Source organism: Orcinus orca, chromosome 1 (assembly GCF_937001465.1).
Source record: "Orcinus orca chromosome 1, mOrcOrc1.1, whole genome shotgun sequence".
NCBI lineage: Eukaryota > Metazoa > Chordata > Mammalia > Artiodactyla > Delphinidae > Orcinus > Orcinus orca.
In genome coordinates, this window is record NC_064559.1 from 130,378,877 (window position 1) to 130,404,980 (window position 26,104).

General features: G+C 44.1%; 1 protein-coding gene across 2 annotated transcripts in view; it reads left to right on the forward strand.

Moving 5' to 3' along the window:
• The window catches only part of BCAR3 (BCAR3 adaptor protein, NSP family member), a 116,876-nt gene that overhangs the window by 8,794 nt on the left and 81,978 nt on the right, over positions 1-26,104 (forward strand). The window contains exon 1 of one of the 2 annotated variants that reach the window (XM_033432941.2): positions 11,234-11,445. The exons of the other annotated variant lie outside the window; for it this stretch is intronic. Within the exon in view, the coding sequence (XP_033288832.1) occupies positions 11,417-11,445 (29 nt within the window). The 5' untranslated portion in view covers positions 11,234-11,416. Of the gene's footprint in view, positions 1-11,233; positions 11,446-26,104 lie in introns of those variants that run through there. 2 annotated transcript variants of the gene reach the window in all.

Sequence of the window (26,104 nt, forward strand, 5' to 3'; positions counted from 1 at the left end):
AAGGGTGTGGTGAAAAGGGAACCCTCCTGCACTGTTGGTGGGAATGTAAATTGATACAACCACGATGGAGAACAGTATGGAGGTTCCTTAAAAAACTAAAAACAGAACTACCATATGATCCAGCAATCCCACTACTGGGCATATACCCCGAGAAAACCATGATTCAAAAAGACACATGCACCCCAATGTTCATTGCAGCACTATTTACAATAGCTAGGTCATGGAAGCAACCTAAATGCCCATGGACAAATGAATGGATAAAGAAGAAGTGGTACATATATACAATGGAATATTACTCAGCCATAAAAAGAAACAAAATTGAGTTATCTGTAGTGAGGTGGATGGACCTAGAGTCTGTCATACAGAGTGAAGTAAGTCAGAAAGAGAAAAACAAATACTGTATGCTAACACATATATATGGAATCTAAAAAAAAAAAGAAAAAGAATGGTACTGATGAACCTAGTGGCAGGGCAGGAATAAAGATGTAGATATAGAGAGTGGACTTGAGGACATGGAGGAGGGCGGGGCAGGGCGGGGAAGCTGGGGTGAAGTGAGAGACACATATTCACTACCAAGTGCTAGTGGGAAGCAGCAGCATAGCACAGGGAGATCAGCTTGGTGCTTTGCGATGACCTAGAGAGGTGGGATGGGGAGGGTGAGAGGAAGGCTCAGGGGGGAGGGGATATGGGGATGTATGTGTGCATGTGGCTGATTCACTTTGTTGTATGACAGAGACTAACACAGTATTGTGAAGCAATTATACTCCAATAAAGATCTATTTAGGACTTCCCTGGTGGCACAGTGGTTGAGAGTCCGCCTGCCGATGCAGGGGACACGGGTTCGTGCCCCGGTCCGGGAGGATCCCACATGCCGCGGAGCGGCTGGGCCCGTGAGCCATGGCCGCTGAGCCTGCGCGTCCGGAGCCTGTGCTCCGTAGCAGGAGAGGCCACAACAGTGAGAGGCCCGCGTACCGCAAAAAAAAAAAAAAAAGATCTATTTAAAAATAACTAACATCTAAAAAAAGAACTATTTCTTAATATCTTCCAGTATTTGAGAGTATTTTGAAGGCCAACTTCCTATATCATTAAGTCCCTCAAAAGGAACCACAGCATTTCTTTTTATCATAACATCAGATTATGAACTACGTCCATCCAATTCTTTTTTTTATCTTTTCAAAGAATTTATTACCCTTGACTTTTGCATAAGTCGTGGCCTTTATTTTCCTAGCTCTACACAATATTATCATTAACCAGGACTTCTTATACACACTGTTATCACTTTTATTACCCATTGTAATGAAAGATATGAGACACAAGTGAAATAAGATGCAAAATAAATTCCAGCCCAGTTCACAAAATGAGCCGCCAGCCATTCATTCAGCCTTACGTTTCTGTAGCAACAAGCAGCAGCAGTTCCATAGCACCATCATGTAATAGAACCTGCAGCCAGTCTAGGCACTGCAATTCACGTTCTCTATGTATTTAATTACATCCAGTTTGCAATATGAAAACCAACTGTAGGTGAAAGGCCTGTGTATGTAAGTTGCTATGGAAATATGGAGAGGGAAATGTTTAATTCCTTCTTGGAGGGAAATTGAAGTTCAGGGAAGGTTTCACATTTGATCTGTGTTTTAAAAGTAAAGAGAAGGTGTCCGCAGGTGTTGAAGAGGGGGAAGCACCTCCAGGTCAGGATACAGTGTGAACAAAGCCAGGAAACACTGCTGCGAAAGCCCGGAGAACAGAAATTAAACTGCGTGGTTGAAATAGGGTTTTTTGAAAGTGAATCTTCAAAATCTTTTAAAACACCGCAAATGTGTATCCATCTCCCTGTGTAGAACTAGTGTATCTTATTTCCTCAGAACAGAAGCTGTTGCTCCTCAGTCACTTCTCAAGGACATATTTAGATGATTTCACTCCAGTTCATCTGCATTCATTTTCTTCCCATTAGACACTTTCCCCCTTTATAAAAATGACTATAACTCACAAAAGGCACTCGTGCATCCAATTCTATAGAGATGCCAGGATGTCTATAAATCAGGAGCTGCCTCTCCTTGTGTAGGTGGCCCCCACTATCCAGAGCATTCCTGTGAAACCCTCCATAAGCTGAAACGGTGTGGAATGAAGAAACAATTACCTTAGGACACATCTTGCTAAAGGATGCACGAGATAAATGGAGATAAAGCCCAGGTGCTCACAGACAGTTCAAAGCTAGGGCAGTTTGATGCTGAGACGCTGAGTGTAGTTCCAGAGAAGGAGCTTGGTGGTGCCGCTCTTGCTGCTGCTCTGTGTACACACTGCATCTGTAACAACTTCTTGAAAACAGACACTGAACACTGTTTTCACTTTTCACCTTTTTTCACAAAAGCAAAAATCCTCCTCAGATTTCTTTCGATTACTGAAGTCAGGTACTAACGTAGGTCTTTTCCTAAAAGCTAAGTGATGTAAAGCAAACTCTCGAAAAGCAGGGATACCTGTATTTAGTTGTCAACATGCTGAAATAAAATTGTGTGTGGATGTATCATCGGGTCAGCTTCAGGATACTTTAGACCAAGAATTGATTTCTCCTTCTATCCACCAGGGACCTGGGTAAATAAGCCTCATTGTTGTAAAGGCTTCTTCTCTGCATCTATAATGGGCCTGGTTGTGACCCTGCTTGTTAGAGCTGGTTTAGAAACTCTGCACCCCTTTTCCTGTTGAGGAAGACCAGCAACCTGTGATGCTATCGGGTAAAGCAGGGGATGGTTTCTTCTGCTGTATCTCCTGGTGTCTCTCTTTTTGTCCTACCCTGTAGCAAGGAAAGCCATTTTGATCCTAGCTCATTTATTTGTTCCATGCCTATATATTGAGCACCTGTGTTAATTAGAATACATTGATTTTATAAGCACCATTGCTTCACCAGGAAAATTCTGCTGATTTCCTCTGTGTATCTTAGCTGAAGTGCTGGTCTGACACAGTAGACATTCTAGCTGTCAAATCGTTGCCCTCTTACAGGGTGGGGAAATGCGTAAACTAACAGGATAACAATGGAACATCAGAAACAGTGTCCTTCCAGAGCTAACATTGTAGTGAGGGACCCAGATAATAAATACAAGTAAATAAACAAGACAATTGCAGATTATACTCAGTGATGTAGAGGAACTAGAGTGATACACTAGAGATTTATTGGGGTTGTATCTTTTTTATAGGGTGGACAGGTCTCTGAGGAAAAGAACTAGTGGAAGGCTCTCTGGGCCTAGGGAGAACAAGTGCAAGGAACTGGGGGTGGGAACAAGTTTGGCATGTTTGAAAAACCCAAAACAAGCTGCGGTGACCTGCAGCTGGGGTGTAGCACATTGAGAGGTGAATAGTACACATGTTGGGAAAGAGCTAGGCAGGCAAGAGTTCAGAATTATTTTTAGTTGTGTAGTTGCAGTATTACAAGAAGAAAATAAGTTGAGGCCCAGATATTCTCTGGAGAAAGCACTGGAGAGTCTGCAAAGTTTCTGACATCAAACCACAATGTTCCCCAGCGTGTTCTGGGGGTCAGAAGGTTCTGCTCTGTGGAGTCTCGCCGGGTGGCCTGCTGATGACAGGTGCACGTGAAGGTGCGTGCCTGTGCATGGTAATGTTAATGTCGCATCACTGGCACCTAACACTCTGGGATGCAGAAGCAGAGCCATCATTGCTCCCTCTTAGGAAGGTTATGAGGTAGCAAAGAACCATAACTTATGGCTAGCCAAAATTAAGCACAAATGCCAGGCTGCACTATGTGGGGTCAGAACAAGCTAGCTTCCTGTGGCCACTTTTTATTCATTAAGTTAAACTCTATATTGAGCTAGGTATCCATGACGTACCACATAGAGACGGTTCACAAACTCATTCCCTGAAGTTCTAAGGTCTAGGCTGGGTGTCTGCTCTTACCAGGGGAAACTCCCAGGGTGGAAATGGAGCCACCCTTTCTAGCTTGAGGACGTTCTCGATAAACACCCAAGGCCCCAGCTGTCACCCTGCCAGCAGTTCAAAGCTTTTTAACTTGAAAACTGACTTGGACATAGATCAGACCTCAGTAAAAGATCTTATCGGAGGTGGACACAAGTCATGAGTTTCAAGTCCAGGTTGTGGAAGATTTAACAAGCACTGCTGGTTTACGTTTGTTTCAGATTCAGAATTACGTTTGTCCAAATTCACATCTTTTTTCCTTAACTTAAAGTATCTTATTGTTGAAGGTCAGTACAGAGTAACAAATGCACATCCTTCAAAATGAGGCTGAGTGAGAAGGCGAGTGGCTCTGTGTCAAAGGATCATAAAGTCCTCTTCCCCTGCTCCGCAGTCTTGTTAATGTGTTTTTTTTACCTGGCACATTTTAAAAATATCCTGAGGTGTTCCCAGTTTTGAGGAGTTCAAAGTACCGTATATTCTTTTTTTTTTAAATCCTTTTAAGTATTCCTAATAAGATTATGAGCTGCCTCACTTATTCTTTGGAACAATCCACAGTGTCAACAAGTAACATTTGTGAATGTGAAAAGCTGGGGACAAGATATATGAATGAGAACCTGAGGCTCTAGAGCGGAGAGTGTGACTACGGTGCTGGACAGAACTACTGTGAGAGAGAAACAGCATTTCTATTCCTAACTCAGCTCTGACAGCCCAGTGGAGCTGTGAAAACACCAACCACCCACCACCCGAGCTCACTCACCACTGGAAGCTGGGAGCCGTATGTGTTTTAAAGTTAAGAGTTTTGGATCCCTGAGTCTAGGGACCTCAGACTAGTTAGGTCTTTAACAACATTACTGATTTTTTTAAAAATTCATTCATTTTTGGCTGTGTTGGGTCTTCGTGGCTGTGCACGGGCTTTCTCTAGTCGCGGCAAGTGGGGGCTACTCTTCGTTGCAGTGTGTGGGCTTCCCGTTGTGGTGGCTTCTCTTGTTGCAGAGCACAGGCTCTAGGCGCGACGGCTTCAGTAGTTGTGGCACATGGGCTCAGTAGTTGTGGTGCACGGGCTTAGTTGCTCCATGGCATGTGGGATCTTCCCAGACCAGGACTCGAACCTGTGTCCCCTGCATTGGCAGGCGGATTCTTAACCACTGTGCCACCAGGGAATTCCCAAGATTATTGGTTTTTTCTTTCTTTTTCTCTTTTTCTTTTTTTGGGGGGGCTTGTTTCAGGCAAACTCTTTTGGCCTTACTTGTTTCTTTTCATAGTGCATTCAGGGGTTAACTTCAGCTAGGAGTGACTTGCCCAGATGTCAAGTCTGCAAGCCTTCCATTCCATCACATTTGGTGTTGGCATGATGACGGTGGATCCGTCTTGGAGGGCCCCACCCACTCTTCATGTGGACCCGCCTACACTCAGAGGGAAGCCCTTCAGACGGCACCTCCTTGTCTTGTGAAATACTCTAAGTTGCAAGTTCGCTGTTTTCCCAACAAACATGTTTGCCTTGTTAGTCATTAAAAAGTCACCTTTATTATGATTGAATATCAATTGAATACCCAACCTGTGGGAGGCCCCAGGCAAAGCAGAGGAAATCTCCCCTTTGACCTTTGCATTATTAAGCTGTCATATAAACATACGTCATATCCACATGAATTATTACCTCTTAACATTTTATAGTTTTAAAATATCTTAAAGGATATGTTCATTAATTGCCTTGTTTGAACATCATAACCTGTGTGAGGGACAGCAGATTTCATCGTTCGCAGCAGCAGTGTGTTGTCATCATTACAGTTGAGAAAATGGTTCAGGGATATTGAGGCACCTGAGATTAGACCCTAGTGGGTAACTGAGCTGGGATTAGGACCCGGAAACTACTGTAGGGACTTCCCCAGATGCTGCGCTCTATAGCCTCCCAAGAAGGCTGGCCCTGCCGTGGGCATCCTCTGAGCTATCTTCTTGCGTGGAAAGCCTCGGGCCCCCTGGGGTCTGACTGCAGCATCTCAGACACACCCCCTTGAGGAGGATAGAGCCTTGGCTGCCAAGAGCAGGCAGAAGGCAGGCCTGGAAGGGGAGCTGGTCTCCTCGTTCTGAGACCTGTATCTCTTGGCTTTGTTGTTGTCTTGGCTGCCCTTGGATGTACTTGTGGTTTTGAAAGGTAGCCAGAGCAAGAAGCCCGGCGCTCTTAAACGTGCGGCTTGATGTCACAGAAGGAGCCTTTGTTCTGCAAGCAGAGCAAGGCTTCTCTGAGAGGTCTGCCGACGGGATTTCCTCTTGACATTAGCATTGTTTGGCTGGTGTCCCTTTGATTCATCTATCTTCAAGGATGAATTTTTATATCAATCTGGGACCTTCCTTGGGCTGAGAGGGGACCAGTTCCTGTTGTGAGAGGTCTGTGTTGCCAGGAGAGCTGAAGGTTCAGCGCTTGGAGTCCACTGTGGGTCCTTTTCCTGCTTGTGGGTACGTGGAGGCACGCATTCCGGGGAACAGCTGCTGAGAGCCTAATTCCTTCTGCCCCTTGTGCTGAGGGAGCATGTGGCTGGACAATGTGGTGTTTCATGAATTTGCATGAGTGGAGCTGACTGACTAGTCACAAGTGTTTTAACTGATGGGGGCCAGAAAGTCTGCAAAATTATCCCAAGTTAAAATCCGGTATCCTTTCCCAGGCAGTAAGTAACCTACTGGGTCACGGTGTCAGCTCTTCAAAGTTAAAGAAAAAGTGTAAGGCGCAGGATCTGTGCAGACCCTTCTCTAAACGCTGTTTTAAAGACCTAACTCTGGGCTGTGTTGGTGACCCCTTCTGAAAAATTGTTTCATGTGTTCCTCTTCAGAACCACCAAGTGCTATAACTATTGCTCTCTCCTTAGCAAAGCAAGATGTTCCCCCAGACATGCAAATAAATCACCCTTTAGCTCACAGGTAATCAGAAGGATCTGCAGTGTGAAGGTCCACACACAAACATCTGCACATTATTATACATGGACATGTCTGCTGTCTGCAAATTGGAAGCTTTTTGTGCACAGAGGAAAAGTTGGCTTTAGAGTTGAAACAAATTTATTTAATAGACTAATAGATTCTATTTAATAGAAGGTACATTTATTGAGTTAGCAGAATAACCGTGGCTTAACTGCCAAGAATGTCTCCAGAATGTAAGAGCCCGTGCATTGAATTTTTATTTTTAAACTTTCAAGTTGAGTTTTACTAACATTTTGAAACGCCCCTTGGTGTTTGAGCGCAGCTGTTGTGGATGGGTTAGTGAATTCCGAGGAATGGTGCACGTCCAGGCTCCGGTGGCCCCTGGTGTGCTGAGGCCAGGAGCAGCTGGGTCAGAGGTGAGCTCAGCCCTGCTGGGCATCTTGTACCGGCCCAGGGTTGGGGGAGCCCAGAGAATAGGAAATGCCTGCAGGTCCACCAGCTGCCTGACAGTAGTCCTAAATCCTCTACTAGCAGGGATGATTTCAGCCCTAAAGGCTGGGATCTGTGCATTCTCAGCTGTTCTGGGAAAAACGAAAGGACATTTTTTTTTAACTGATTGCAAACCGCAACCAAGAGAATGATCAGAGAATTACACAAAGCTGTCCTTGTTGAGTGGAGCTGTTCAATATCTTCTCTTTCCCCCAACCCCTCACACCCCACCCCAACTGACTTGCTTTAAATCCTTTTCTTTCTGGCTTCCTGCATGCTGTTTGAGAAAAGTCAGGTTTTTTCAGTCTTCTGAGAGTCAGAAACTGTGAGTTTATCAGGCCCCTCAGTATAGGTTAAAGCATACTGTAAACAGAAGACGCTCTGCAGTTACAGACTACTCATGTTCTTATCACATGTGGATTTGAGAGCCATCCCAGCCTGGCCAGAGATGGGAGCTGGAGAAGTTGTAGTTACTCTCGTTGATTGGAAGGAGATTCCTTCCTGGGGCCTGGACTGGAGCCACAGGAGTGATAAGCCCTCAGGCCATGGCCACCCTGCTGTTCACAGTTTTGTAATGCTGTCACCACCCAGTCTGTCCCTAAGAGACTAGCTGCAGGATTGCATACAGAATTTCAAGCTCTCTCTCCTTGGAGGCCCCAAACACAAGCACTGAGGGTATTCCTGTTTACGGATTGTGCCGTTATTGACAAATTACAGAAGGCTGAGAAACCTTCCGTGTTGACCCAGCCTTTATGCAGCGGACTGTCTGCGGTTCCAGAATCACTTGCAAACATAGTAAGAGGTAAGAGGCGAGAACACGAGTCACGTAACTGAGAGGTCTCGGTTCAGATGCCTGTTTATCCACTACTAGGTGTGTGATCTAGGGCAAGCTCTAAACTATAAAATAGGGTGAAAATAATCCCCTCTGAGGAGTGCTCTGAGGGTTCACTGGTCACTAAACACGAAGGCTCCACCGAGTGTCAGCACTCTGGCTTTCACTCTTGAGCCTGGTACCGCCTTCTGGGGCTCTGGGTGGAGCAGGTCTCAGCTTCCACCTGATCAGAGCTGTTTATTCTTCTCTTGCCAACTCTGCTGTGTGACGCCTGACCCTGAAGGCCATTGGTACTTTTGCTGGGACGTTGATTTAGCCCCGGACATCAAAGAAAGCTGCTAGCGACCTTGATGCTGATTCCAGCAACCAGACTGGTAGCTTTGTGACCTTATGTAAGTTCCTTCACCTTTCTGAATCTCCACGTCCTCAAAGGGTGGCTTGTGGGGGTCAAATATAATCCCAAGTGAGGGCACCTTGCCCAGGACCTGGCATGAAGCAGGGGCTCAGATGTTGGTTTCCGCCCTTCCTTCCTCCTGGGAGGCTCTTAATCCTCGTGTGTAACCTGAGATCACGTTCCATGCCTGCGGCTAATGGGGGAGAAAGTTTCCCACGTGTTGACGGAGTCTGGCTGGAATCCCTCTACCTGGGTCTGCTCTGAGCTGCCCTACAGCAGTGCATCTTGGCCACCGCTTGTGCTTACAGGTGCACAGAAACATCGGTGCACAGAAAGATTAGCACACCATTGTGCTGAGACCCAGAACAGAGCCTCCCTTTGGTGGACTGGCCCAGCCCTCGTCTGATTGTCTGATTGTAGTACTTAATGTCAGTGTCTTCACTGTTTATTCTTTGATGAATATTTATTGAGCTTAGTTAGTGCCAGGTATTGTGCTAGGCACCAGGTACCCAGTGGAGAAGAAAATAGATGTGGGCCCTGTCCTTAGGGACTGCCCAGTTTAGGTGGCACGCAGACAAATGCATCAACAGATACATAACTGCAGAATGAGGAGGTGCAAGGAAGGTCACATCAGAGAGCCCTGAGTTCCTTGGGTTGGGAGGAGGGAATGGCTCTCTGTGGGAGGGAACATTTGAAGATTTAATATGAAAAGAGAATGTAAAATACCTCATTCATATTTTTATGTTACTATGTATTGATAATTTTGAAATATTAGGTTAAAAGTTTATTAAAATTAAGTTCATCTATTTCTTTTCAACTGGCGACCAGAAAAGTTTAAGTTACATGTTTTTCACATTGTATTTCTATTGGACAGTACCGGTCTAGACCTCACTAAGGAGTTTAGATTTTCTCCATAGGGCCAAGGGAAGCCTTTAAAGGGTTTTAAGCAAAGGAATAGCATGGTCTGATGCAGTTTTAGAAGATTCAGTGGAGAAGTGATTGATGGAAGAGAAGCTGGAGAGAGGGCAGGAGGCGATGGCAGCAGTACAGGAAGCGGTGGGGTCTGCTCTGGGATGACAGTGGAGGAGATGAAGGTGGGTGGATTCTAGATCTGTTTTGCAGGTAGAGTCTACCGGACACACCGAGGGTTAGGACTGAGATGACGGAGAGGGGCAGTCAAGTATGGCTCGGGTAGCTGGGGGCGGGGGTGGGACCATTTACGGAGACAGAGAAGACTGGAGAGAGCAGGGCTTCGTTTGGTTGTTGGGCGGCTTTTTCCTGGGAGGAGGAGGTGACGGTAGATTGCAGAGAATCGAGATGTCCGTCTTGCGTGTGCTAAGTCTGAGATGTGTGTGTGTCTGAGTGGAGGTATTAATCATAATACCAGTTGGTATTATGAGCCTGGAGCTGTGGAGAGAGGTCTGGGCTAAATGTTATAAAGTTAGGAGTCTGCATAGAAATGATATCAAAGCCGGAAATGGATGCTGTCAGCAAAGGAGAGAGCTGTGTAAAGCATAAAGGGAAGGGCCCCTAGGACCCAGCCCTGAGGAATCGTGGCACAGACTGTTCTGGGGAGCCAGCAGAGGAGGCTGGGCGTTTGGTGGGGAGCAGAGAAATGAGGCAGGAGCCTCACGGGGTTGGTGTTCAAAGGAAGGTGGGGTTTTTTTAAGATGAGAGACAAAATTCAATAGGAAAATATCTAATCTTTTAAGCATGTAATAAAACAACACACATTTTTTCATTACTTGATTCTTTTTTAAAAAGTTTTTGATCTGATTAAAGCAGACATGTCCCCGGGGCTGCCCTTCCTGTGGGCCTGTGTCAGCAGCAAGGTGATTGAACCCGCAGTTCCTTCCCCGACGGGACGGGTCTACACGTTCCCTGACAGCTCTGTGGGCAAGAGGAGGTACATGGCCGACTGTGGTTGACATTCAGGCTTGTGCCTGAGGGGTGAGGGCTGCTTTTCCAAGGTGCCTGCCCTGGAAAAGGGGCCTAGGGTGTATGTTCCTATATATGTTTGGTTGAGTGAAATCTTTCCTTGCAGAGGCTCTGAGGTTTGGAGGCTCGCTCAAAACCATAGCACTTGTATTCTGCCTTTGAATTAGTTGAGAAGAAACCTTTACAAACACACTCTTTAGAAAGGGATGAGGAATGGTTGGGGGCAGGGTGGACGGGGCGGGTGGGAGTGGAGGAGGGGCAGATAGATACCAGGCAAACAAAGCATCTGCTTTTATCAAAAGTGCTGTGTTTGGGCTTAGCCAGCCTGAAGCCTGATGATTCACTGATTCCAGACCCTCTGTGCCTGCCAAGAGACATAGTGGCCTTGATACGGCTTTTCTTGTTGTTACTCTATTCAGTTTGACTGACTGCCGCCAAGTTAAGGTTTCAACAGTGGCTTTTAACTTAATGCTGTCCTAGAATTCTGCCGAGCACAAGTTAACCCATGACCGCATCAAATCTTCATCAACCAGTACCACTTTGTATTAGCCTTGGATTCCTGTAGAGACTCACCGCAGTGTAATACGTAGGATATTTAAATGGTGCTGTTTTAACATGATTAGGGAATCTGCCTGAGGAGGCGGTTTAATTGCCATTCTTTTAGAATATGTCATGAACACATTCATCAGGCATGGCTGTATTTTCAGATGAGATAGAAACTGACTCATAGAAGCAGGAATTGGAAGTGAAAGAAGGAGGAGTCTGAGAAGCAACCAGGCCTTGGGATCTCTGGTAGCCAGGGAGAGAATCGTGTCCTCATCCACAGTCTACCCTGGGCTGTAGGAGGAAAGATTCCCCAAGTTGAGGGAAATAATACCAAGGATCTCACGGTCTGAGGCTCTGAAAGGGAAACGCATTTCAGGACAAGTGACAACAACATGCTGCCCACAGTTCAAAGGAGGAACAGGTATGTGACCATCCAGGGAGCTCTCTTGTTTGAGGATGTGTAGGAAGAACTGTCTCCAGCCTGGACCGATCCATTTACAGGATCCCCCCAGTGTGGTCTGATGAGCCAGGGCCAATCTGATGAATTCATTGACAAGTATGTTGAGCACCTGTGTGACAGGCTTTATGCTAGAGATTCAAAGACAGTCCAGGGCTTTTGTCCAGTTGAGGAACTCATAGCCCAGGGAGAAGGGGATGTGGGTTTGGAACCATTTGAGCTTACCTGCACCTGTTCTCTCTCTTTGCTGCTGACCTAACTTCCCATCCACAGTGTAGCTAGCCTTCTGTATCACTCCACTAGCTTGATAAGCAATTCTGCTTTTCTTGACCTCTGACCCTAACATCTTTCCAGGTATCTGTGTTACTTTTTCTCCTTGACCAGATGATTGCAGGCTGTGCCTTCTAGGTAACCCTTCCCTCAGGGCATGCCTCGTCTGTGCCGCCACTTCCTCTGTGCTGTTCTGGCCTTGGCCCCAGACTTAGGAAAGGTTGGGCCATGCAGCCGAGGCCCATATCAGAGGGTGGCTTCTGGGCTGTGAAAGAACCAGAGTGCGGAGTGAGCAGAGGATTGTGAAAAATGCTACAGGTAACGAAAAGGGCTTTCAAAAATTATGTTTGGAATAATAAAACCAAAGAGAGGGGGGATGTGAGAGAAACCAAACTGCTGAGCTGCTGTTTGGCTTGCATTTTTTCTGCCATGGAAATGACTTCTCTGATTGGAAAGGGTAGGATAGAGGTGAAGGAAGAGAGTAGATGAGGCCGTGACAAGAGGTTGTGATGCCCCCAGATGAGGTGAAGCCCCAAGGCCCAAGAAGACAGAGGGAGCTTGAGGCTGAGACCATCAAACCAGCATACAACATTGGAGAAATGTTGGCATCACCAAGAGCGACAGGAAAATTGCAGATAGATAAGTATTTAAATTTCAAAAACGGAACTAGGGAGATAAAATGAATCTATAAAATGGTATGATTGTCATCCTTCTCAGGAAGTATTCTAAAAAGGATTATTAGAACAATGATTTTTGAATACTTGGTGAAGGAAGCGGGGCTTTGCCAAAAGCAAGTCAGACTAGATTAACTTTCCTTCCTGGAGTTACTTTGTTGGTAGATTAGAGGAATGTTGAGAAAGTGTATATGCAAATGTCAATCATCGGTGATCTCCTTAGGATGAGAGAGATTCGGGCCAGATGATGGTACAGAAAGCACGCTGTAGGCTGTGTCCGTAGCCCCTTTCTAGCCAACTTTAAAATATCTTTTAGACAGTGGTGCTGACATAAAGATCACATTGGTGGATGGTATGAATCTTGGAGGAATAACTAATGTCAAAGTGACAGAAGTAAGATCCAAAAAAGATCTTGGCGTTTTGAAACAACAGACCAAACCTACCTAGAAGGGCTATGGGGAGAAACAGAGACTTGCACTAGAGTCCAAAAAACAAAGTAAAAGTAAGGGGTTCAGCTTAATAGCCACATGTGAAAAAATATTTCAGGATTTAGGTAACTGCAGCCTCAGAATGAGTCAGCAGTATATTATGGTTGTCAAAAAAGCTAATGTGATTTTAGAAGCATTAATTGAAGTTTAATAATCAGACCAAGGGAAGTGGTCACACTTGGCTGCCCAGATCCCATCTGGTGAATTGTTTTTAGGTCTAAACAACAAAAATGGAAGATGAATTCCCCTACTACAGAGCAGTGAGCTTCTGGCTAGACCACTCATCTGCTCTAAAGCAGATCTGTTGGCTTAATCATTAAGGAATACCCCTCAGCTTCTTTGTATTAGCGAAAAGGAACTCCTCATGTCATGTGTTAACCCTGGGAGAAGAATAGAAAATAAGCACCAACCTTAATCCTGTCAACTGCTAGGGAGCCTCCTTTAACAAATAAGAAATATGTCTTGAGATGTGGAAGAGTAAATCTCATATTTACTTTGCAAGGTGATGAAACAAAATACATTCTCTTAAGTGCACATCTAGAAGTGTTATAGTTCTCTGTTTTTTTTTTTTTTTTTTTTTTTTTTTTTAGTTCTCTGTTTTTAAAGCTACATCCCAGAAAAGGGAACCCTCTTGCACTGTTGGTGGGAATGTAAATTGATACAGCCACTATGGAGAACAGTATGGCGGTTCCTTACAAAACTAAATATAGAATTACTGTATGACCCAGCAATCCCACTACTGGGCATATACCTAGAGAAAACCATAATTCAAAAAGACACATGCACCCCAATGTTCATTGCAGCACTATTTACAATAGCCAGGTCATGGAAACAACCTACATGCCCATCGACAGACGAATGGATAAAGAAGATGTGGTACATGTATATAGTGGAATATTACTCAGCCATAAAAAGGAACGAAATTGGGTCATTTGTAGAGACGTGGATGGACCTAGAGACTGTCATACGGAGTGCAGTAAGTCAGAAAGAGAAAAACAAATATCGTATATTAACACATATATGTGGAATCTAGAAAAATGGTACAGATGAACCGGTTTGCAAGGCAGCAATAGAGATACAGATGCAGAGAACAAATGTATGGACACCACAGGGGGAAAGTGGCAGGTGGCAGGTGGTGGTGTGATGAATTGGGAGATTGGGATTGACATGTATACACTAATATGTATAAAATAGATCACTAATAAGAACCTGCTGTATAAAAAATAAATAAATAAAATAAAATTCAAAAATTCAAGAAAAAAGCTACATCCCTTTTTCCAAAGCACAATCATATGCATATTTTATTATATTTTATAATTAATTCCAGAATTGGCTTTTTGGGGTGATTTCTCTTTTTTTCCCCTTGGGCGGCTTTTTTTTTTTTTTATCCAAGTAGACTTGATTTAAGTGTTGACAGGCTACATCCCTTTTTTAATTTTCAAAGCAATGCACATAATATGCCCCCACCTCGAGTGAGAAAGTAACTCTTTATTGAGACTTTAATGTGATTGCCAGTATCAGCAGAGAAACTGTCCATCTAACTACACACTAGCTCATATTTTTCCAAGTGATATCATATCTCTGTCCACCAGGCCAACCCTGTTTTAACCATCTATTTCTTCATTTTCCCATAAACAGCTGGAAATGGCCCTGTAGTACACTCTCTGTCCTCTTGGTTATCTCCCTGATTGACCTCCTCCCTGGCATTTCAAATGTATCCAGAGAGATTCATTTTCAGCTGAAGCAGCCAGCCTCTCAAGACCACTTTGAAAACATCTAGTCTCAGTGGGGCTGGGGAGCCAGGCGCTGCCCTGACAGCAGTGACCTTCCATTGCTGAGGGAGTTCTGTGAGGCCATCATGGCTCAGTCATAGGCCTGTGGCTAACTTATCTCCTTCATGTGGAGGCCCATCAGTCCAAGAACAACATTTCTCTCTTATTCCTTCTCTCTCTCTCTCTCCAGTGTTATTCTTCCCTTGGTGAACCCATGGAGTGTGGTGGATGGGAGGGGTTAGATTCTAGATCTTCTGCGCGCGCGCGCGCGCACACACACACACACACACACACACACACACACACACACACATTCATGCTCGTTCATTCATTCAAACCAACATTGATTGAGCAACTGTGCTCTGGGGATAGAGGTGAATAAAATAAAATATGGTCCCTATTCTCAGTGAGGTCATAGTCCAGTAAGGGAGATAGACAGGAGTACATATGCCGTATTGAATTATAATTATTATAATAAGGTTTTATAATGCATAGAAAATAAGTGCTGAGGAGATGTATTAATTCTGTGGGTTGGTGCTGGGGAGGGAGGAAAGCAGGGGAAACAGTGGTCAGAGAAGATGGGAATGAATAGGAAGACGATGGGGACTCTAGGCTTCTTGGTTCAGGGAATTCCAAATAGTTTGGATTTGTTGGAATGAAAGGAGCAAGGTGACGAGATGAGGCTGGTGAGATAGGCAAGGCCTTCGAACCCCGGATATCATCTAATAAAATTTAAAATGAGAATGCTAGACTCTCCCACGTGTTAATCTTACCTAAAAGAACATGTGGTCTAGTCAGGAATATCGTCCGGTGGAAGCAAAATCTTAGTAGATTTAAAGCCTGTTGCTGTCTCTTCCTCGCCCCGTCGCTCCATCCCCACATCTCCCCAAGATGTTGAGTTGTTAATTGAGCGTCCTGCTGGAGAACAAAGGGTGACTGACAGCTCTAGGTTCCAAGGCCCTATCCACATGCAAAGAGGCTGAGGTTGCCAGTGAAGGGCGAACTTTCTCCTGGTCGTTGGGTTCACCCTTCCTGATGGTTGATGTGCCCTGGTACATGGGTTGGTTAAAAATGGTGAACCAGCAGACCCCTAGGCTGCAGTTTTGGTCTTCCTTGGCCCTACTAGTACATGTATGTAAACAGAGAGACAACCTGCTGCTCACACCCATCTTAAGTCTTTTTGTGCTGCATTTCAGTTATATGTTCTAGGAATGAGTTCATTTGTGATGAATGAACACCCATAAGCAAGAACTCCATCCCAGGCACATAAGCCTTCTAGTCCCTGACCTGAGTTAAGTTTTAAAGTTGAAGAGTTTTGCACAGTGCTTTCATATCCAGGAACCCTGCTGTACTGAGCAGCTTCGTGTAGATTCTCCGTGTGTTCTACAGTCATCATTTGTGAATCATGACAGTTTTGTTCTCCCTTTTCCAATTCTTATACCTTTTATTTCTTTTGTTTATTTAACTGCACTGACTAGGACCTCCAGGACAGTGGTGCACAGAAGCAGTAATTGTGGACATCCTTGTCTTGTTTCTGTTTGATTGATTGATTTTATCAGTGATTCTCATACTTCACCATTAAGAATGAGGTTTTTCATAGGTACACTTGTCCTTTTTTATTTCTACTTTGTGAAGAGTTAGCTTTTTCCCTGCTGAGATCATGAAAAGATGATGATATTTTTTAAAATCCTTACCCCCCCATCAATTAGAAGCCCAAAATGATTTTTCTCCTTTAATCCTTTAATGTTAATGTGGTGAATAGATTTTCTCATGTTAAACTGACCCTATATTCCTGGAGTCAACCCAATTTGATTATGATGTATTTTTGTACATCTTGGATTAGGTTTGTCAATATTTTGTTTAGGATTTTTTTCGTATCTATTCATGTGTGAGATTAGCCTAGGCTACCTTTGCTTTCTTTTATTGACCTGGTGTGCTTTTGATATCAAATTTATAGTATCCTTTTTTTCAGGTCTCTCATTTTCAAAGTAATAAGTTCCCAAGTTTGGCAGAACTTCCTGGTTAGAAAAACCATCCAGGTCTGTAGATATTGAACAACTGATTCAAGTTTTTACTCATTATAGGACTCTTCAGATTTTCTGTTTGAGTCTATTTTAGTATTATTTCTCCAGGAATTTGTTTTTCCTAAGCTTTCAAATTTATTGGCATAAGATGTTCATAGTATTCTCTTACAGTGCTCTCTTGTTATCTGTGATTATGCTCCCACTTCATTTCTCTATTGTTTTGTGCCTTCTCTCATTTTCCCCCTGGATTATATCTGTCAGAGGTTTATTTTACTAGGCTTCTGAAGAACCAGGCTTCATTTGTTGCTCCCTTACTGTATCATTTTTTAAAAATTTAATTTCTGCTCTTTTTATCTTTAGTCTTTTTTTAATGTTCTGTTCTCTTAACTTAAGCTGGACACTGAATTAATTTCAGTCTTTTCTAAAAGTAAGCATTTAAGTCTCTACGTTTCCTCCAAAATACCACTTTAACTGTATCCTACAGGTACTATATCCTACATTCTGAAAATCTGTCTTGTGAGTTTAATCTGGTCAACAGTTACCATGTTTGGTGATACATTTGGGTTTATAGCTGCCTCTTATTCTGTATGTCTGTACTGTTTGTACATTTTTTCTAACCTATGGGGTTTTTTAATTGCCTTATTTTAAATTGGCTTTTAAAAAATACTCTATTCCTATTCACTTAGTGGTTATTTAAAAAATACTTTTATATGACTTTAAACAACATAATAGAGTGAAACAATACCTCTCCTTTTTCCTGAGCAATGCAGGACTTAGAACATAAGCTTTGGATACCTTCCACTTGGCTCATACGTCAATGTTGCCTTGTGTTTTAGTTTGTCTTTTTAAATTGTGGTAAAATACACATACCATAAAATTTACCATCTTAGCCATTTTTAAGTGCACAGTTCAGTAATGTTAAGTACATTCACATTGTTGCACAACCAGTCTCCAGAACTCTTTTCATCTTTATTTATTTATTTATTTATTTAAATAAATTTATTTATTTTTGGCTGTGTTGGGTCTTTGTTGCTGCATGCGGGCTTTCTCTAGTTGCTGCGAGCAGGGGCTACTCTTCGTTGTGTTGCATGGACTTCTCATTGCAGTGGCTTTTCTTGTTGCGGAGCACAGGCTCTAGGCGTGCAGGCTTCAGTACTTGTGGCACATGGGCTCAGTAGTTGTGACACGGGCTCAGTAGTTGTGGCTCGCGGACTCTAGAGCGCAGGCTCAGTAGTTGTGGTGCATGGGCCTAGTTGCTCCGTGGCATGTGGGATCTTCCTGGACCAGGGCTCGAACCCGTGTCCCCTGCATTGGCAGGCGGATTCTTAAGCACTGAGCCACCAGGGTGGTCCTATTTTATTTATTTTTATTGGAGTATAATTGCTTTACAATGTTGTGTTAGTTTCTGCTGTACAATGAAGTGTATTAGCTATATGTATACATATAACCCCTCCCTCTTGGACCTCCCTCCCACCCTCCCATCCCACCCATCTAGGTCATCACAGAGCACCGAGCTGAGCTCCCTGTGCTATACATCAGTTTCCCACTAGCCATCTATCTATTTTACACATGGTAGTGTACTTTTGTCAAACCAAATCTCCTAATTCATCCCACCCTCCTCTTCCCCACCGTGTCCCCATGTCTGTTCTCTACGTCTGCATCTCTATTCCTGCCCAGCAAATAGGTTCATCTGTACCATTTTTCAAGATTCCACTTATATGCATTAATATATTTCCTTTTCTTTTTGTGACTTACTTCACTCTGTGTGACAGACCTGAAACTCTGCACCCATTAAACAACAACTCCCCATTCTCTCTTCCCCCGCCCCTGGCAACCACCATTATACTTTCTGTCTCTATGATTTTGACTACTCTGGATATCTTACATAAGTGAAATCATACAGTTATTTGACTTTTTGTGACAAGCTTATTTCACTTAGCATAATGTCCTCAAGTTTCTTCCATATTGTAGCATGTGTCAAAATTTTCTTCCTTTTTAAGGCCAAATAATATTCCATGGTATATATACCACATTGTGTATATACCACACCTTGTTTATCCATTTATCTACTCATGGACACTTGGATTACTTCCACCTTTTGGCTTCTGTGAATAATGCTGCTACGAACATGTGTGCACAAATATCTCTTCAAAATCTTGCTTTCAGGTTTTGGGGGTATATGTTCAGAAGGCAAATTGCCGGATCATGTAGTAATTCTACTTTTAATTTTTTGAAGAACCACCATACTGTTATTAGATATTTGTCTTATTTTGCACTGTCAGTGCTGGTTTAGAGTTGCCTACGTGTTTACCAGTTCTTCGTGCATCATTCAGTCTTAGATCTTAAGCTTTCCTTCTGGCATCCTTTTCCTGCTTCCTGAAGGGTATTTTCGATTTTCATTTGTCTCAAATTGTCTTTATTCACCCTTGTTCTAGGTAGTTTGCTGGGCAAGAAATTTTGTGCTCCTTACTTTCCCTTTTGACTGATGAGAATCTGCTGTCAGTCTAATTGTCATTGATCTCGGGGAAGCCTTTCTTTGCTCTTCTGCTGCTTTTAAGATCTTCTCTTTGTTTTTGGTGGTCTGTAGTTTCATTACAATGTGTTTATTTTTGTTTACACTGCTTAGGACTCATGGGATGCCTGAATCTGATAATTAGTATCTTTCATTAATTTTGAAGATTTCCCATCATTATTTCTTTGACTATTGCTTTTTGCCTTTCTCTCAATTCTCTCCTTCTAGAGTTCTGGTTAATTAAGCCTTCTCATTCTACCTTCAATGTCTCTTTTATATTATTCTTCACCTTTTCTCTCTGAGCTGTGTTTTGTATAATCTCTTTATGTATTTGTTTTAATTCATAAATGTTTTCTCTAGTCATGTCTAAGTTATTTAGAAGGTTATCTTTATAATTCTTTATATCTAGATATTTTGATCAATTAGCTTTTTATTTCTGGAAGTTATAGTAGATTATTTTTATGTCTGCCTGTTTCTTCTTAGGTCACTTTTTTATTCCATCTTTTAAAAAAATTTATCGTACATCATTATTTTATAGCTTATATCTGAAATTCCAATATCTGAAGTCTTTGGGGATCTCAATCTATTGTCATTTCTACTAACTTTCAGTCATTGGGGCTTGTTTTCTCATGTATATGGTTATTTCTGAAAGGGAATTTTTGTATTTAACCAAACTTGTGGATATCCTGAGTAGCTTTCTGTTGCAGATCTAGTTTTCCTCCAGAAAGGATTTACATTGTTTCCTTGCTAATGGTGCCACCAACCCAGACGCTTTAATTTTTTTTCAGTTTTGGATTCTCTGTCAAAGCAGGTCATATAAATATGAATCCCAAAGGCTTACTTGTGGTTACAGATTCTTAGGGGAGACTATTATTATTTTTTTCCATCGGAATCTGTGGTGGAGACAGTAGCTCTCCTTGGTTCCCTTTGCTAGAGCTTGTTTTTTGTTTTGTGTTGTGTTTAGCACATTCCTTCTGTAGTGGGTGGTGTAGTCCTGTTCTGATGGTTCAGGTGGGTTTATGTGGGGCTTTGGGGTTAGCTGCTCACTCGTATGAACCCAGGGCTTAGCCTCCCTGCTTTCCTCCTTACCTTTTTGTTGCTGTTGTTCACGTTTTGTGTTCTTGACTTGTTCTGTTTCTGTATCTGTTTTGTATGTGTTTCCTGAGACTTTCCCTTTCTTGTATTTGGAAATACATCTGTAATTTGATTATCATTTAATTTTGAGAATATCTGGTCTACCAGATTTAGCAAAGGGAGGTCCCATCGTAGAAATTTCGAATTTTCTGAGGCCTTATTTGGATTATATAGATACAAGGGTGATTAATTGTGGTTTATATTTTCATTTGTGCATTTTTGTCCTTGTTTATTTATTAATTGGCTGCTGTGTGACAAATACTTTTGTATGTGCTTGTTCACATTGGTGAGCAAGACAGAGGTAGCCGCTGACCTCAGGGAGCTTACAGTCCTGCGGAAAAGACATAAGCAAGCAGTGGCAACTGAGGTGGGGGTGATGGAGAAGACCAAAGGGTTATATAAAATCGGACACTCTTTTTTTTTTTTTTGCGGTACGCGGGCCTCTCACTGTTGTGGCCTCTCCCGTTGCGGAGCACAGGCTCCGGACGCGCAGGCTCAGCGGCCATGGCTCACGGGCCCAGCCGCTCCGCGGCATGTGGGATCTTCCCGGACCGGGGCACGAACCCGTGTCCCCTGCATCGGCAGGCGGACTCCCAACCACTGCGCCACCAGGGAAGCCCAAAATCGGGCACTCTTGTCTAACTTCTGCACAGCTACTTGGCTTTGCTGTTCTCTGGCTTTCCTTCATGAGTTAACTACTTTTGCTGGTGTGAAGAGGTCCCTTAAATGTTATATTTCATCATACTTTAAGGGAAAGATTTATGTGTTCATAATCTGAGGGATGTGAAAGACTCTCCTGAAAGTAACTTATTTATCTGTTGAGAAGGAAGGAAAACTTATTTGAGACATTCAGTAGCTAAATGGCAGCAATTATGTGGACTGCTAACTGGAACATGGATGGTAATGAGGTAAAGTCCTATTAATTCAGAACCTGGTAGTCTAGTTAGTACAGTATGGTGCTCGAGGCAGAGGTGTTTGCTAATTCATTCTTTTGTTTTTTTAATTAATTAATTTATTTTTGGCTGTTTTAGGTCTTCGTTGCTGCTCACGGGATTTCTCTAGTTGTGGCGAGCAGGGGCTACTCTTCGTTGCGGTGCACAGGCTTCTCACGTTGCAGAGCACGGGCTCTAGGCGCGTGGGCTTCAGGAGTTGTGGCACGCAGGCTCCGTATTTGTGGCGCACGGGCTTAGTTGCTCCGCGGCATGTGGGATCTTCCCGGACCAGGGCTCGAACCCATATCCCCTGCATTGGCAGGCGGATTCTTAACCACTGCACCACCAGGGAAGTCCCTGCTAATTCATTCTTAACAAATGTATGGAGTCCCTGCCAAGTGCTAGGCACCATCTACCCAGTTCCCTTAGAAAGAATTCAGTGAGTGTCCTTACCTCTTTCTTCCCTTTCACCCACCAAATCCTGCCATTTACCAAGGTCTATCTATTCACAGTTCTAAAAGTCTCTCAAGTCTGTACACCATCCCCCCACTCCCTCTATCGCTCTAATCCAGGCCTCATCATCTCTTACCCAGACCCCTTTAGTACCCTCTCCTTTAGTCTTCCTGACTCCGCTTTGCCCCCCACTAATCTGTTTTCCACACTGCTGCAGGGGGATTTTTCTAAAACACAAATCTCTGGTTATTCTCCAGCTTAAGAGCCTTGAACAAATCCCACTGCTTTCAAGATAAAGTCTAAATGTGTTTACGTGGCATCCAAGCCCCTTATGATCTGGCTCTGCCTCTTCTTCTTCTCCCAACCCCCACCAGTCCTGCTGCTTCCCCCAGCCCTGTGCTTCCGTTAGTTGTTCTTTTCTTCGTTAATTCAGCAAGTGGTTTCTGAGCAACTGCTATGTGCAAAGTACTGGGGACACCAAGGTACACAAAGCAGAGAAAGCCCCACTCTTGCAGGATTATATTCTGGGAAACAGACAGACCATGAGCAAATAAACATTTCATATAATATCAGATAATGTGGGAAAAGATGAAGCCAGAAAAGGGGATAGAGGGTGGTGGTGCTCATTTAGATGAGATGGTTAAGGAAGCGATGTTTGAGAGAGACCTGAGAGCTGTGAGGAGTGAGCCTTCGAGTATATCTGGGGAGACTGTTCCAAGCAAAGGAACAGTAAATGCCAAGCCACAGCAGCAGGAGCCGGCTTGATGTGTTTGAGCAACAGAAATAAAAGTCAGTAGGGCTTGGATGGAATAGACAAGCGTATTAGCGTTTTTTTGCTGAGTAACACACCACAAACTTGGTGACTTAACACCTGTTTGTTACCTCATAGTTTCTGTAGAGCAGAAGTCCTTCATGGCTCAACTGGGTTCTCAGCTCAGGGTCTCACTCAAGATGTCAGCAGCTGCGTTCTCACCTCAGGCTCTGGGGGAGAATCTGCTTCCACGCTCATTCAGGTCGTCGGCAGAATTCAATTCCTTGCAGTTGTAGGACTGAGGTCTCCATCTCCTGGCCATCTGCCAGGGGCAGCTCCCATCTCCTGGAGGTTCTGTGTCTTGGGCCTCATCACAGACCCTCTCATAACATCACACTGGCAACAGGGTCCCTCATGTCAAATTCCCCTCCCTCTTCAAGTCAGGTCCCCTCAGATAATTGCCTTGTCTTGATGTCAGCTGACTTGCGATGTTAATAACATCTGCAAAATCCCTTCACAGCAGTACCTAGATTAGTGTTTGACTGACTCACCAAGGGACAGGAATCTTGGGAGGGGGCATCTTTGAAATTCTGCCTAACACAATGAGGTTGGAGAGCTGGCTGAGGTCATGCCAACCAGGGCATTGAAGGCCACGGTGGGGACCTCAGGGTTTTGTTCTGACTGGATGAGAGATGTTAGAGGATTTTGAGCAGGGGAGTGATCTGAGTAGTAGCACGGCTGCTATCGTGGAGATTGTGGAGATGGAGTAGAATTGGGGAGGGTAATGCAGGGGTCCAGGGAAGAGATGATGGTGGCCTGGGCCAGCGGGGAATTAACTCCACAACACTGTGGTTCCTCAGACGTACCATATTGTCACGTGCTTCTCTCATTGCCTGGGTATGTCTCATCACCACCTACCCCACAGCTTCTTCATTGGGACAAGTCCCTACTCAGCCCTCAAACCTCCCACTGACACTCTCACTAAGTTGAATTGTGCTGGATCAATTGATCTGTGTTCCCCACTTGCCTGCAACCTCTCTAAATGCAGGGCCTTTGTCTTTGGTTCTTGTATTTCTGTTGTCTGGCCAACTGCATAGCATATTGTAGATGCTTGATAATGTTTGTGGGATGAATGCAAGAACTGTGGGACATACTGGGCATGAAGTAGACACATCACTACTCTTGGGTTGCTCACCTTGTAGAGGGAGAGACCATATATAAATAAATAAACATACAGTGAACATGCATGGAAACACCATGCCACCTGCACAGAGGAAGTGTGCCAGCTCTGCACATCATTGTTGTGCGTGGAGTTTAAGGGGAGCCTCAGTCTGGAATAGCTGGATCTAGTTTCTCACATCCCTCCATTGTATGAAATAATCATGTATTACAAGCAATTCCGTTTTATGTTTTATCCAAAGGGACATTTGTGTGGCAACACCATTAGCCATTAAGTTAGTCTATAGTCTTTAAATAAGGAAACATCCATTCACTTAAAACATTCTCTAACTGAAGACAGACATAGGGCACTTCCATCTCCATCTGTATTCGAACTGCTCAGAAAAGATCTATGTTAGTGAAATTTTGTTTGTGTATTCAAGACAGAAAACCTCTTCACTCAAAATAGCAACCACTTATACATCAAGTGTCCTTTTAAGAGGGAGGATATTATTAACCTGGTTACCGATGAGAAACAAACCAAAATAGTAAATATGTATAACATTTCTGTGACTCCCAGCTAAACATCCCTCAGTATGAACTTAAGAAAGTGGGATGCTGGAAAGAATGATTTAACCAGAGTAAACACAGTGATGTTATTTAAAACTTAATAAACCTAAGAACAAAATAACAGGAGAGTCCAGTTTCATCCTGCTGCTTTCCTGCCGTCTGTGGATGGCGCTCAGCGGGGCAGCCTGCCCGACGGAGGGGCCACGGTGCCTGCCAGACTCTGCAGTTGTAAAGAGAGATGCACACAACATCACGGTTTCACATGGGTGGGGATTCATAATTGACATAAGCAAAAAAAAAGATTAAAAAAGCTTTTCATTTACATTGCCAAGTTTCTGTGTTTGTTTTCCAGTGATCTCTTTTGGGGAATATAAAGATATGGTTTAAGGGGTGTTTGTGGCACAGTCCTGTATGAATAATAGGGTATTCGATTTCAAATTAGAGGCTGGGGCTACAGGGCCAACTGCTATGTTTTCCAGCTCATGTCTTCTTTCTGGTTAGATGGGTTAGGGCTAGGGTTAGGCTGGCTGAGAAAGGAGACACAGCACTTCTGCATTTAAATATAATTTTAATTTGGTTCGAGGCAATGATTTTTAAAGCTTTTGGATTTATAACACACTCACTCAGTTTTATCATACTCTCCTTATCTTCCCTCATCTCTCTAAAAAGGACGAGTACGGGCTTCCCTGGTGGCGCAGTGGTTGAGAGTCCGCCTGCCGATTCAGGGGACGCGGGTTCGTGCCCTGGTACGGGAATATCCCACATGGCCTGTGAGCCATGGCTGCTGAGCCTGCGCTTCCCGGAGCCTGTGCTCCGCAACGGGAGAGGCCACAACAGTGAGAGGCCCGCGTACCGCAAAAAAAAGGAAAAAAAAAGGATGAGTAGAAGAATACAAGGATCCACTAGGGCACCCCTTGGTGCACTGAACTAGAACTTGGATCCCCCTCTGCTCTGGGAACAGAATGAGCAAGGCTTCCTTAGCAGAGTTCATTTGGGGGCGGGGTCAAGAGGGGACTTCAGTTTTATCCCTAACCAGCAGCTCTTGTTTTCCTTCTCTTTTGCCAAAAGAAGTGTGTGTGGTGGAGGAGCGCCATAGGAACACGGGAGTTCATCCGAGGCTGGGGAGACACTTGGGAGAACACCCCAGGCTCCTAGGTGCCGGGGTCTCTGGGCAGGAGAGCAGGGTGGTGGGGAGAGCAGGTATGTTACTGACTTGGGTCCTCGGACTCTTTAATCAATAGAAATTGATGAGAGGCCAGACAAGAAATTCAGGCAAGGCTTTACTGGGACTCGTGCTGCAGCACGAGGGAGTGAAAACAAGTAGCAGGTACCCTTGCTCGCTCCCTCAGTGGGGGAGAGCTGGTCCCTTAAACGGGGTGAGCGCAGGCGCAGATCGGTGGGTCGGGCCAGAGTGGATTAGGTGGTCTGCCCATCCTCTTGGTGGTGCTGTGTGCAGGGCTCATGCGCAGTACCCTGCTTTTGCTCCTGGCACCTGAGAAGTGGCAGCTGGGTTTTGGCCTTTTTGTATCTTATTCATAATTTGCCCCAACCGTGCATGTGTGCAGTTATCTTTAGTCCTTTATAGTTTCTTTATATTCCGTTGCTCCAGGAGATATTTGTCCAGGTGCAAGCACTGCAGTAATGGGTCCCAGGTCCCCGCCTGTCTCACATGGGCCACCCTGCCTTGAGGTGACCCCATCTCTGAGCGGCGACCCTGCTGCAGCTGGGGCTGCCTCAGGAGCCACTCATACACAGCACTCGTGTTGGTTGTCCCACACCCTCCCCAAGAGAGTCTGAGGGGTCTATCCTGAGAGAACTAGCTCAGAGTTTTCAGGTACATCTCTAGAGAAAGGGAGAGAGGAACGTTTCAGCTTTCAGTAGGTAA